This window comes from Sceloporus occidentalis, unplaced genomic scaffold (assembly GCF_023333645.1).
Source record: "Sceloporus occidentalis isolate IW3139 unplaced genomic scaffold, rSceOcc1.0.p SCAF_127, whole genome shotgun sequence".
NCBI lineage: Eukaryota > Metazoa > Chordata > Lepidosauria > Squamata > Phrynosomatidae > Sceloporus > Sceloporus occidentalis.
Window position 1 is genome coordinate 60,847 of NW_028317107.1, and position 15,082 is coordinate 75,928.

The 15,082-nt window shown below is 42.6% G+C and overlaps 1 protein-coding gene across 1 annotated transcript in view; it reads left to right on the top strand.

Annotated features, from left to right (window-relative positions):
- Nucleotides 1-10,066: 10,066 nt before the first annotated feature.
- The window catches only part of HMCN2 (hemicentin 2), a 58,017-nt gene continuing 53,001 nt past the window's right edge, over nucleotides 10,067-15,082 (top strand). Inside the window, exons 1-4 of the mRNA XM_089498953.1 lie at nucleotides 10,067-10,301; nucleotides 13,854-13,924; nucleotides 14,024-14,182; nucleotides 14,889-15,011. Of these exons, the coding sequence (XP_089355079.1) occupies nucleotides 10,067-10,301; nucleotides 13,854-13,924; nucleotides 14,024-14,182; nucleotides 14,889-15,011 (588 nt within the window). The remainder of the gene's footprint in view (nucleotides 10,302-13,853; nucleotides 13,925-14,023; nucleotides 14,183-14,888; nucleotides 15,012-15,082) is intronic.

Consider the following 15,082-nt stretch of genomic DNA (forward strand, 5'->3'; position numbering starts at 1 on the left):
TTGGGAATAAATAGACTAATGTAACTTTGCGACGCTTAATTTTGCAAGAGATATTCAGGCGGGGAAAGTGTCAGCCGCCGAAAGTGATAGTTACTCGGAAACAGAGCTCCCTCACCTCCCGTTAGGAGGTTGATAGGACTATGACGACATCATGCGACTAAATTTATACGATGCAAAGATGGTAATGCCACTAGGGGGCGCTGTGAGATCATTACAATGTTGGAATAACGCTCATGCCCCATAACAGATGCAAATTTTTTATTTCCAGGATTTAATTTTGTGTGTGTGTATGTATATGTACACAGATTAAATGAAATTCAAATTATTTAAATAATATTAAAACAACATATATATATATATATGTTCTTTTAATATTATTTAAATAATTTAATAAAAATATTATTTTAATTTCATTTAATCTTTTGCTTTGGTGATAAAACCTCTAATACACTTTGCCCCAAAATCACATCCCCCCCCCATGATACCCACCGTTATTGGGTTTATTCTGGATTTTGGGCTGATATACCCCTCGCGTCTCATTGCGAATGTTTACATTTTGAGTTTTGGTTTAACCTGAGCTTTAGATTCTTAACGGCATTTTTCTTTTTTTTTTTCAGGCGCCCTGGGTTTCGGACTTGTGTAACCAGACCACGTCAGTAATACAGCTTGCCTTCCTCCTATCCGTCTTCACTCCCATTTTCGACCGGGGATGGGACGCCTCTCAAAATCTTCCCCTTTCTCCTTTTCTCGAGTTACCCTCGCCTCGGCTCTGGCAGGCTCCGGTGAGCAGGGATAGTATCCACGGCTGCCGGTACCTCCGTGGTCCCCGACGCGCTTCAATCCTCCGATTGCCCCGTTTCCCGCCTGCAGCTTCTCGTGTTTTCTTGCACTCGCGGAGGATTGCTCATTCGAAAAAGGAAGAACCAGCCCTTCCCTCTCGCTTGAAGACCTACGGGTTGCTGGGTCACCTTCCCTGAACGTTTCAGGGCTCTTCCACGATGATTAATGAACCGTCCCTTGGGTAGTGGAGGAGGACATCATAGAATGGAGGGTTCCAGAGACTCCAATGATGTTGGCGGCTGTTCTTGGGTTAGAATGTCTCTTAAAAAAGGGAAAAAAAAAGACTAGGCTGGATCCGTCTGCGTGTATTTCCAGGCCCTGCAGAGCATGGCACTCAACGGGTTGGCTCATTTTACATGATGCTGAATAATGCTTTTTTTTGTGAATAAGTGTTTTTTTTATACATATATATATATATAGCATATCTTTTTATTTATTTTTATGTACCTGTGTGTCACATGCTTTGATCAGATGGGTGAGGAAACCATGTATCCGTTTAATTAGCCCCTTGATTGATTTTAGCCTCTCCGTACTTCACAAAGTCACACTTCGCCCTACTAAAAGGTTCCGATATTTTCACGCCTTGTCAATAAAAAGTGTTCATTATAATTTTTTTTTTATCTTATCTTACGCGATTTAAGAGCTGCAACTCGATACTCATGAAATGTCCATCACAACAAAATGAGACATCATATGGTACCCTGGGACAATCCGGTGTCTGTGAGGTCAAAAGAGGGTTTGCGGAGGCAGCTTGAACAAAAACTCCTTTTTTGGAATGTATAGAATCCGTCAAATTATTTTTTTTACTAAAATCCAAAAATTACGTTTTTCCTTTTCAAATAATATAAATTTCAGTAGAAATTACAAAAAAAAATGAAAACAGATATTTCTGCTAGAGGTGAGTCCAATTTAAATGACGGGCAATTGGAAAAGAATGTGGAAAGTGGAGAATTTGGAATGCAGAAGACATTTTTCTCCAGGAATTTCAGTGCATTTTTTGTAAGTAAATCGCTACGTGCGCATATCATGTAAGTACTATAAAGATTACGTATCTTAGGTATGGCTTCAGAAGCATAGCAGATACTCCGCGTGGTGCCAGATGAATTTTTGACCTTTAGCAACGGGCATGGAGACCGCTGTTTGACTTGGGGCAAGCTTAGTCAAAAGGTCCAAGGTTATAGCCCTAGCAGCATACCTCCATGAACTGAACATGTCCTAGGAGCTCTTATGTCCAGCCTATCTTTATATAAAATTGAAGGGAGCAGACAAAGGATCCAGTTGGGTTTTGAATACTGCCTAAAGATCTAGTTTGAGGTCCTTGGGCATCTCCTGTGGCCAAACAAGGTATTGCATGTAAAGCAGTAGACTGTTCTAATCACAGTAGTTTGGGGGGGTAATTGTCTCGTGGCCGGCCTATGCCAATCCTAAATTCATTGGCATTCTTGGCAATGCATGACGCTCGGGGCCACTCATTACATGGACGACTCTCATCTTGAGACCATAAATGCCAAATTTTTGTTCCTTTTCGCATATCTCTGCTGTATTTGAGCTTTTAGTGATTTAATCCACACGCGGTCCGCTTGTGAAGATATGTTGGGGGAGCCGGAGAGAAATTTGCCAACCCTAGTACCTAGCGGAGACTAAAATCCTTGTGAAATCACTCAATGGAGCCAGGCCAAGTTGCAAGCACAGTTTTTCTTTTTTCCGTAGCATAAATTCTCGGCGTCCTCCCGTTGTTCCGCGGTATTGCAGGAACGTTTCTCCTCTACGGAGGGTGTCGGGTTGTGCTAATAACTCGCCTTGATCTTCGGCCAACGGGATCTGTGATTCGAGAGAGAGGAGAGCCTCCTTGAGCCTCGAGGAGAAATATTTGTTGAACCGTTTGTTGGCTTTTATCGAGGTTCTGGAGACTGATATGAATGTATTATTTGCTGTTATTGTCTTTCTCTGACACACACTTTCGCTCACACTCACACATTTTCTCTCACTCACACTAGAATTCAGTGCTCATCGAAACTAACCAAGAGGTGCGTATGCATGGTTGGTCAGTCAGTCGAGCATGCACTAACCTGATGGCATCTTGAGGGTCAGCTTAGGCTGCGCATGCGTGATTAACAGCCACATGCCTTCTCATGCAGAGCCTTTACCTGTTGCCTTCCTTTGTCTATACTAAGCCAAACCTGCTTGATATGTTGCATGCCATATGTAAATATGTCAGCATACATTCCTCTCTGTAAGTATTTCAATTCATCAATCGCTAAATGACCTCAGAGGACGTTCTCATTCAGGCTATGATGTCACAACACGCATCCTACTTGGGTAGAGGATGACATTGACTCACAAACCATCCCATGCAACCAACCCAGAATGTCGTCAAGATCATAAAACCATAAAGAAGGGAACAAATTCTGCTTTTTCGTGCTGGATCGCTCACCTCAGAGGGAACACTAGAGCCCCTCACGTCATCATATTTTCCGTCCGTCTTTCCGTCTACCTGTCTGTTCGCGGCTTCTGCTGAAGATTTTTTTTTACATTTATTTAAATTTTTTGCGCATGTCTCCACACTACGGTATGAAAAAAAATCTCATAATAATAAAAAATAAATAAATGGGGGGGGGTATGAGTGCGAGCTTTCAATTCAAAATGTCGAGTGAAATTGTTTTTCAGTGTTAAGAGCTGCATGTGGTATCCGCTATAAATATGTATACATAAAAAAAATATTTTTAAAAAATAAAGAGGGAACCCCCCCCCCAAAAAAAACCCAGGGTCGGCTCTCCCGTGTGTGATGTTTATAGTATAATTTGGCGGATGGGATCTGGATAATATATAACGCTCTCCAGAACCGCGGCTTCCGTCAATTATCAAATACTTTCCTTCGTGCCGTCAGGCGGCTGCGGACCCGATCTGGAAGGTTCAAGGCCTTCTCCAGAACCCGTTGCATCCTTTATTTGACGCCGGCGCACGTCCGCATAACGCGATACATGATTTTTTTCTGTGTATTTAATAAAATATATTTTTTTTTCGCTTCCTTTATTTCAGGCTCCAATGTGAACCCCCTCCCCCCCCTAAATAAAAAGCCTTTCTTGGGACTTGTGAAGCCCCTCTAACTATAAAGCCCCTCTGCAGGTGGTGCCACAGGATACCCCCCCCAACATTTACAGTGCCAAAACATTTTTGGTGGGTGTGGTTGGGGGCAGGGCTAGAGGCGTGGCCTTGGGCGGGTCTATAAGTAGGAGAACAGCCGATGGCTGTCATGACGTTGGTAGGTCGCATGGCCACCTTATCGTAGGGTCACCGGATACCCCTGTTTCTAGCGGCCGGTTTTGAGATTGAGATTTTTACTTTAAAACACCAAAAAAACATTAACTGCGGTCAACATCAATAAAACCCCTCGTCAGACATTTATCATTATTAAAAATAAATGAATTTACTTATAAATAATATCTAAATGCCGCTCAATTTAAAAACAAAATGCATATTTAAGTTGAACGTAACGCAAAACTTTTGGGCTGGTCCAGGAAAGGAAATGTTCGCAGTCCCCTAGTATATAATCGCTTAAAAATTTCCCCAGAATTTGCTTTAAAAAAATCTGGAATACGTTGCCGTAGCGTTTCTTTAATGTCATTTTATTCCACGCGGTCGTTAACCACCGGATGGCGCTCTCACTATGTGAGTCGCAGCCACTGCCCGTCCATCATTTGTGGTCCTTCAGCTTCACACGATGTTCTCCTTGTAGGTAATTTTTCCAATTTTTGGTCAAAATAAAGCATAACCGTGAAACGTCTTCCACAGATGGATTTATCGTTGGACTGCAACTACCTTAATGCCCCACTTTCGGAGAGATGGTCCTCCTTTTGGTCCACAAGCAGAAGTGGTAGAGGGAATGGGATAGACACACGGCTCCTGAATCTAAGACGGGACCAACGACTGATTAAGGTTTGAGTCTTTACAGCAGGAGAAACGGGCAGACTAGACGGGGTGCCGAATGGGGCCGATCCGCCAGCAGATTCTATGTTTCTAAGCAAGCTATTGGTGATTAAGAAGTTAAGTAACTTAATAGAAGAGAGAGAAACAAATAGGACGGAGAACAAAGGCTTTGTAGGTAATTACTGAAACATTTTAAGCTACTCTGGACAAAACACAATGTATTGTTTGGAGGCCATTCCAAATTATCCTTGATGAGATCTCGTACCGTTAAAGCCCCCCCCTCCACCCCCCCTCTTTGGGGCAAGTTCTTTAGAACTGGACATTGATCAGAAGAGAGAAGTTAAACCAATTTGCATTGGAGTTTACTGGAGGAGACTGTTTGCTTCTAAGGGTCCTTATCACAGGAACATGTAGTGGGAGATAGGGAGTTCAGGAGGGGGTTAACGGGGGGGGGGGGTAACTTGAACAACCAAGGCCACAGAGCGGGGTGGGTTAGGGGGTCTCCTAGTTCAATTTCGTGTTTTACATCTATAAAGATGCAAGATTTTAACCCCAAAGTATTCCCCCCCCAATACTTTCTAGAAGCACAGAAACTGCTGGCAAAGCGGCCCCATCAGCCATTGGCCCTTGGGCCGTCTTAGATTCAGGAGCCGTATGTCTATCCCATGCATGTTTTAATTAATCTCTACCACTTCTGCAGGAAGGCCATTCCACTCATCGAACACCTTCACGGATTCGGGATTGTCACGATGTCTAAGTTCCCTTACGATATTTTTGGGGATAATCTAATTAAAATTGATATTTTGGGCTAACAATCACACTTTAAACTAAAAGCAGGGAAAGCAACTGTGTATCTAAACAAGCATTTCGAAAGCGCTTGGCCGTGAACTTAAAAGGCCTCCGAAAAATCGTAAATATTTGTGTTTGTTGTGCCTGGTGATGCATTGCAGGTCTGAAAAGAACTGTTTGTTTCGTGTTGCTCCAATAAACTTTGCCTAACTGCGGGTCTAGAGGCCGCCATTGTTGTCAGTTATGTGATATTTTTATTACATTCCAACCTCAAACACCACACTGTGCTGATTCTTTATGGAAACGCAAATTAAGTCCTGTTTATGCTAATGAAGTCCCTTTCCCATAGACATTAATTAGTCACATGGTCCCTGTGGGTGATTAAAGCCTCAGGCATTCTATCTACCGCAAGACAGTATGAAAAAGGTTTAAGTAGATTGGTCTAAGATAGTAAAGCTACAAACATTCTATTTTGTAACAAAAACTATTGTGTGACTTTTTCTGCCGAGGTTCTGGTCATTAAATGGTTACTGTAGGATCAGTGCTGGTTCCCCAAATTAAATGATTTTGGGTCATTGGCCAAGCAATTTTTTGCATGCAACAAAAATATAATTAGCTAGTTAGATCCCATATCTCTGTCGTTTCTTGCCCCCATTAGGGCTGGTAGGGTTAATCCGTATTTAATGGTTTTATGGGGCGTCTGTGGCTTCCTTAATGAGATCGTGTTACGGCCGACTCAGACTGGAAAGCAGAAAAAGATTTCGGGGTCAGTGCAAGAGGTCCTCCTGTCACATGACCTGTGTTGCCCCCAGATGGTTTAATCTAGGTGAAAGGCGATTGTATTGTCTACTTATGTTGCTCGTCAAAACTCTGCAGTAGACTCTCCACAATCACAAACTGATGTTGACACGGAACATCTGGATCGCAGCACACTAAGGCTCTGCGGACAACCCTACAGATGATGTCGACTTGTCCGGACGAGTTATGTCTTTGCTGCTATTAAGAATGCCTCCTCTGACTAAGGTAGATATGATACCCCCTGCCTTTGACATTCTAGAAGGTCACTTCCGAAGCTTCTCCTTGGCTTTTCCACAAAGTCCTTTTGAAAATCATGTTCAGAAAGAGGGGTTTCTGGATTTCCTTATTTATTAAGAACCCTCTATTATTTCGAAAGGACGTTGAATATGATACGGTAAAGTGGAGAATAAGAAAAAATATCATGAAGGGTCAAATAGAGTGTTTTCTGGATGAAGGGCCCCCCAAATTATCCTTTGACTTACTCTGAAGATAAAATCTTCATCCAAGAGGTTAATGGTGGCCTTTGAAGGGAAAGTTCAGCAGGACCAGCCAGACGATGGTGTCATGAAAGGTTTGGGTTAGCCAGTGAAGGTCAAGCCTGCTTGGTCACTTAGGACCTGCAAGGCTCTCAAGCCACACTGTGAACTCGAGTGGCCACTGATACTATGGATAATGATGGTGAACCAGATTGGAGAACACATGTGCTGAACCTGTCACATAAATCATCCCAAATTTCATTCCTCTAGAGGGGTCTAGGAGAGCCTGGCATAAACTTGAGGTATTGTTGGGCCACCCAATGACATTTCCCCTCGTCAGGCTGTCTCAGATTATAGGATTCTGTAGAAGGTATCAAATCATCTTCTTGTCCTTGAGTGTTCTTATCTGTATAGAGACAATAAGGTGAATGATGGGAACCGTTAGATTTTGGAGGTCTACTCTATATAGGTGCCAGTAGGTTCCTCTGCTATATGTTCCTAAAACTTGGGACGACTTGGTCCATCCTTAGCTAAGCTTGGCCAACCATACAACCCCCCTAAACAGAGTAACCATTGACATCAACACCTCCTTGGAAACCCAGTAGCAAACTTCTAAGTCTATAACTGATGATGGGTGGCTTTTAGTGAATCCAATGATAGGAAATTTGGGATTAATACATTTTATTTCAAGAGCATACCTCCCAAGTGTCCCTCTTTAAATGGTAGAGTCCTTCTTTGGGACCCAAATCCCTCTGTCCCTCTCCTGCTAATGCCCCTCTTTTCTAGGACTGCAAACTGCAAAAATGTGTTTCTAAATTCAATATTGTGATTAAAATTCTAATTCTAATCAATAGCTTACAATGTTTTAAAAAGTCATGTAAAGCCCCATCCACCCCCCCCCCCAAAGTAAATATGTCCCTCGTTGGCCATTTGTAATGCTGATTAGGGGCCGTCTTCTAATGATAAACCATATAGTTAAAGGTTTGGGAGGTGCGTGAGTCTCGGTGGGGAGACAGACAGCTTTAATGCATGTGTTCACTGATCAGCAGCACGGTACAGCATGCCTCATCTGTTCTCTGACCACAGCTAAACTCTTCCCTAATCACATCTTAAACTGCGGGGCTGTATTCGCTGAATAGAGTGATTGTAGCATTCTGCTGTTACAGACACACAAAAAAAATGTTTCCTAGAAATCAAATTACTGAATAATTTGGGATATGAGTCACTTTTCTTATTTCACAAAACAATTTCCTAAATCTGCCGAAATCATTTGAAATCTGCCCCGACGTCCACTACATTTTTAGCTATTTTTTTTGCGTACATTTTGGTAACTTTTAACCCGTATTGGAGGGTCTCCTTATCAGTTATGGGTTCTCTGTAGCTAACGCGGTACGCGTCTTACTTTTTATCTACATTTTTGCTTTTGTAAACTTGCTTAGTCTTACATTCCAGGAAAGATTTGTTACCCGGCGCCGAGGTTTCCGTATCACACTTCAAAGATCCACCCTGGGATACAGCGGCGGCCGCGGAGAACCGTTTACGCACAAGGCGTCACGTACGCCACGTTTTCAAAATAACCGGGGTCCATTTGGCTTGGCTTGGCCAAATGGATGGATGTTGACCAAGAGGTCACACAAACTCATAGTATCCAAGGAGCTTCACTTAGTAACCCCGTTAAACCCCGGTTTCCAGCTCCAATCCCTCTCCTTTTTTGCGGAGAGCTTCAGCCTTTAGCACTGGGAACTCTCGGGCTTTGGACCTTTGGATCGGGGCTTTTAGTCCAGTCTGAGGGTCAATGGGCAGATTTTGACACAGCTCCAAATTCTCATGTTTTTTTTTCTCATGAACCTACATCGGTAATGATGATACCAGCGCCTTCCAAACGCCGCCTTCCTGATTTGTATGTCACACCTGAAGTGTCTGCTTGAGCACAGGTGCCTACTTGGATCAAAGTCAAGTCAACAGAAATCGTGGCTCACCTATGTTCCATGTTTCAGTTGTTGCTTATAAAGATGTGACCAGCTAAACAAGAGTACTGGACTACCAGTGGCCAAATTGGACCCACAATGATTGTTTTCATGACGGGGGGATTCCATAATAAGTTTAACATTTCAGCCACAAATTTGAACGTCTGTGAGTTCCTTCTGGTATTTTGAGGTTCTGTCCAAGCCATTGGAGAAATATTTTGGGACTTCTTACTGAAGCCAGATGTTACTTGGCTAATAGTGAATTTTCTAACTCACAAGTGAAGTGCAATCTATCTAACTTGGGTCTTAATGAACATGAACAGCCCATAGGGCTCACGAGGGCCACAGGCAGGGTACCTATTCTAAACACATATGCTCAGCAGCAGTGACTTAAGGGTCCACCATATGACGCAATAACCTGGAACCTTCGATCATTAAGGAAGGACAAGGACTTGGGGCAAATTAGATCTTTGAAGCAAGAGGAACTGATCTCACTGACCCCTTCTCTGGAACCTTTTATGGAGTTCCAATTGACCTCGGCCCTATCCCTTTCATAAAAGTTCTGCAATGGGGGGGGAGAAAGTGACAATATGAGTAGTAATTGGCAGACGACCAAATACGTTCCAGCACAAGGACCTTTTGTCTCGTACCTTTGCTGCGGGCGGAAGGAGTAGAATATATACGGTGCAGGGCCTTAGGTTGTTTGCTATGGTTGGCAGCCCAACTCAAGACATTACGACGGGCCCTAGGCAGCGGGTACAGGGATTAATAGAATAATAACGCCGCTCACCATGGATACTTCTGTCCATTAGAAGTTTGTGCTTTGACCATGGGAAATCAGAGGAAGAAGGAAAGAATTTTGGGAAGGGGTGGAAGGGAAGGGCGCGCTACTTTTTCGGACGCTTGTTCTCTTCTGGTATGGTAGAAGGGGACGATGATTATTGGGAGGGGGTGGTTGTTCTTGTACATCCCTCCTCCCTCTCAGGTATCCAGAGACATGGTTTACCCTTGGCCAGCTCTGTGCAGGAGGCAGGGAGGGGTCTCTTTGTTTGCTGTAAGGGGCTGAAATTCTCCTCCCAAAAAGTTTGGTAAGACAGAGTGGGGGCAGGTTCTCTTATAAAGCCAGGCTGCCAGTAGAAGCATCATACAGACCGGGGGCTGCAGCCGGAGCACAGTAACCCAACCTGATTTAAGGACGCTGACCACAGGGTCCTCTTCTTCTCCAAGACCTCCGAGCTGCCCTCTGAGCTCGGGTTCAGGCGAGGGGGGATGGCTGCTGGGGATCTGCGCGTTCTGCTGCTCGCTTTCTTCATGGTCCAGGTGGGTTATGGAGAAGTCCAGGATGACATCGCCCCATCGTTGGCCTTTGTGTTTGATGTCACCGGCTCCATGTACGATGACCTCAGACAGGTGATCGAAGGGGCCAACCGGATCTTGGAGCGCACTCTGAACCGCAGGACAAAGACCATCGGCAGTTATGTACTGGTTCCATTTCACGATCCAGGTAAGATTCTGGACATCCCTTCAAATAGTAAGCTCTTCGGCCAGGACGTTTTTGTATGGCGGTCAGGGGCGGATTTTATGCGACATTCCATTGTTCTTTAAATAAAGCATATTTTACACTGATGCTATCCATAGGAACCCATAAAGGCAATTGTCCTAATCATTAACCTGTTGCGTGCCAGAGAAGACAACAAAACATAGCAGTAGAAACATATTACTCATGTTTTCCAGCACCTTTAAAGTTAAATACAGAACATCATGGAATTCAGAAGACTCAGATAAGATACAATTTATCTTATGTCTGTTCCCAGAGAATTGGCAGCCGCTCCAGTTACCTTTATGATACAAACACAGTATAAAAATACAATGAAAAGGGGGAAAATGTGCTTTTAACTATTTATCGGCCGGTTCTGAGTCTTTCTCTGTTCTCCAGTTGCTTTTTGTTCTTTGGAATTGGATATCGTTATATAACAGCATATTGTAGACTGTAGGGACTTACATAGTAGATTTAGAGTTGCTTGGCATGGCTGAAGTTCAACCACAGATAGACTTTGGCAGAGTGTATGTTTTTAGTGCCTTTCAATGGCGAGTAAAATGATGCCCTGCTACATCGGAACACGAGTCTTTATGGCATCTCAGCCGCACAGTGCTGTGCCGCGGTATATGTCGGCTTCTCGAAATCTCCCTCTTAGAATAATAATTTGAGCTTTCGCAAGATTTAAGGAGTTTATTTAGGAAATGGAAAGAATTTTGTAGATATTTAACCCCTTCTTAGCACCTGGAGCGCACAAGACATCGCAGTACTACTGTTGCACTCCCCTGGGGTACACAAGGGGTTAAGGGACTATGTCACTACAAAAGCTGAATGTTTTGGTAACATTGAAACGTATGATGCCCTTTTTCATAAAAAACATCAATTGCATGTGTTTTTCTGATTATAATCACAGCTGGCAATGAGTTATGTCTCAGTCAGAGAGTCTCCGGCTAATTAGTCATTTCACTGTTTAAGAAAAAGGGGGATTAGTATATAAGAATTATAAAGTATACATTCCCACACAACAAAAAACATACAATCACATAGAAAGAACACAATATATATACATACATATATATATATATATATATATATATATATATATATACAAACAAGATAAAATAAATAAATATACATATAAATAAATACAAAAATAATATATATATATATATAAATGTATATAAAAAGAAATAAATAGATATAAAAATATATAAATATATGTAAATATAATATATATCTAAATAAATATAAAAATATAAATAAATATAAAAATATAAATAAATAGATTTAAAAATATAGAAATATATATAAATATAATATATATATATACAAACAATATAAAATAAATAAATATATATAAATAAATACAAATCTAATATATATATATATATATATATATATATATATATATAAATATAAAAATAGAAATAAATATATTTAAAAATCTAGAAATATATGCAAACATTTCCCCGCACAAACATACATTTCTACACAATTATACAATTCAGAATCAGACTTCCTAAACACCAACATCGGTTCCTTTGACACAAACGAGCTGCACAAACATACAGCGAGCTGCACAAACATACAGCGCCAGATGCCCAGGCAGATAAACCCCCATATAGTCTCAGATCTGTGAGATGTAAATTGTAAAGATCAAACAGAGCCCTTTGTGCTGTTGTGTGTTTTGTGTTTCTCTGTTTGTTCCTTTGACACATTGGCTGATTAACCCATTCGCTCCCGGTACTCCAGCTGTAAGAAAACCCCCAAACCTGCCAATTTTACGCTCTCAAAAAGTTACAGTGAAAAATAATCCTGCATTTATTTCATTTTCCGAGTAGTGTTACAAAAAAAAGAAAGAAAGAAAGGAAAAACATGATTACTTTTGTGTTAATATCTGCCACCCACCCCTAGCCGTTGCGCTATGAATCCACTACTCTTTAACTGTTCTCGTTCCATAAGCCATTCATGTTGTTCCTTCATTGTTAATAAAGGCGCAGCCCTGCCCTTATGAGGGGAAACAGCTGTTTTTAGGACAAGGCTGTACATTTTGGGATATGGGGTCCACTAGCAGACAGGTCTCAGATAAGACCTCCTTAGGCTGGCCGTATTACGCGCATGTTCCCTGGAAAGCGAAACTTGCTGAGTGCAGCTGGAAGCCTCCGTCCAGCTGGGAATATAATGACATTAATACATTCTCAGTGCTGGAAATAATTGAACCATATGTTAAAAACAGGGGATGGGGAGAAAAAAACCCAAAACAGACTCCAAATGGGGGCAGAAAACAGCATTTTGCTTGTTTTACAGCCCCAAAACCCCAGCATTTCATGGTTTTCTGCTGCTCACTATCTACCCGGGGTAGATTTCACTACTTACCCTGGATCTGGGCAACTTGGCCCCTTCCAAGAATTGGTGTGCAAATGCAATCATCTATTCTAGCTGAGGATGATAGGAGTTTTAGTTTAAACCAGGTATTATCATTAAGTAGTGCATGACATATAGATGCCATAGCTGCCATGCCAAGGAGCCATCAGAAATGCCTGGCCCAGAACAAACGTATGGCCCAGGACCCCCTCCAAATACCCCTTGGTGCCCCACTGTTTCTGGCACTTTCTCCATGGCAGCCATGTTTTAAAAAGTTCCCTTCGTTCCTAATTCCTCCCCTCGATGTCTCCCAATAACCCCCCCCGCATCAAAGAGACCTCAATTAGTAATGTAGCTGGATAGGATTTTAATGGCTGTTATCAGCTATTGTGAGTAGTACATCCTGATCCTACCCCCAGAACAGCTGCATTTACAGCAGCAAATCCATGACTAATCCCTCATTGCCTTGTTAATGATATACGACACATTCCAGAACATCCGACAGTGTGGGTGGACACCTATGGACGCTGGTCCCAAGAGCTTGCTCTCTAAGAGACATTAGTAGCACGTATTTTATGTGAGTGGGCCCAGACATTTACACACACACACACACTTACACGCACACTTACACACACACACACACTTACACACACACATACTAACACACACACACTTATACATACATTTTGACCGTGCCAGTCCAAAATAGTTTGGAAAGTCCTGGTCGAGGTCAACCGGCCCTTTGTAAAAAAATGGTTGATGTGACCTGGTCACCTATTGATTGGTGTTTAGGTAACACAGTATTGTTTAGAACACAAAGTATGGATTTTATTTACACAGTCCCTGCTGTTTCTATACACAGTATCAGGGCTTTTAGGGCTGTAGAACCCTGCGATACCCTCATACCCAGCAAACACTCTGAGTGCTATGGTTCTAAGACCTAATTTAAACCATCCAACCAAAATTCTTATTTAGAAGTTACCCCATTCCACATTAATAACTTTAAGCAGCTGGTGGGGCAACCCCACGTCAACCAGCTTAGTCCGGGAAACCTTCCTTTTCTCTGTCGAAAATGACAACCCTAAAGGTATCCGTTCTTGCCAAAAATAAATGTCATGTCTGTCTGTCCAACGCATTTCTTCGTCTACCTTCTAGAGATCGGACCCATGACTATAACGACAGACCCCGAAAAATTCAAGAGGGAGCTGAAGGAGCTGTATGTCCAGGTACTAGATCATTCTTATATTATTTATCCTTCTGGGTTTTTTTGTATTACAATGGGCAGGAATAAAAAATGTACTCATATTTATTTTACGTGGCTGTAGGGAGGTGGAGACTGCCCAGAGATGAGCGTCGGGGCAATTAAGTTGGCCGTAGAGGTATCCAACCCAGGATCATTCATCTATGTGTTCACGGACGCCCGAGCCAAGGATTACAGGAAGAAGCAAGAGGCTCTGCAGCTGCTGCAGCTGAAACAATCTCAAGTAGGTGTCTAGAGCTCATATCTCCCAATATTTTTTCTTTGTGAGTAGTTAGAGACGTGGCTGGGGCAGAACTGCTTAATGGGACTTTACGACCTATGCATGGATATTTAAGTAGCGGAGTGGGGCATTTAGAAGAAGAATATTGTTTTTTATTTACTCAATCGATGTATAAATAAATGTTCTGCTGTTTCTATACACATTAATGTTGGCTGCTGGCTGCTGAATCCAGTCACACACTCTTACCCAGCAAGTGCCCCACTGGACGGTGCCCCGTTACCCGTCCACCACAGACGGCCAATGTAATAACGTAGCTTGTGGCCACCCGCTAGCTACATGTCTCCATTCAGGCCGATAAAAGTCTAGATAGATGCGGCCATGAGTATCCTGGAGCGACTGCGCTCTTGGGACCTATGAGCCGTTGGCCTTAAAGTGCCAGGGTCCATTTTAAGTCCTAATCCGGCCCAGGCTTCAATTCTCATTAATATCACTAATATCCGTTAGAATGACTATGATATCGTCGCCAACGCTCCCAGCTGGGCAGGTATTTTGTTTATTGGAAGAGCCTCATGCTTGGTAACAATGTTTCCAATGCAGTCTTGCTATACGCTCTTGGCGTAGCGTCGGTCGAAGATGAAATGAGGTTGCTTGCCGTGACTGCTTGCCGTGACTGCTTGCCGTGAGTTTCTATCACTGTGCTGTCTTTAAGGTGGTCTTTGTGCTGACTGGGGACTGCGGGGACAGGAGTCACCAGGGCTATCGAGTCTATGAAGAGATCGCAGCCACCAGCTCCGGGCAAATATTCCACCTGGACAAGCAGCAGGTTAACGAAGTAAGTGATTGTCGGGTTCCTACGGCTTTTTCATCATTCTGTTTTTAGACTTTTCTCAATCATTTCGCATG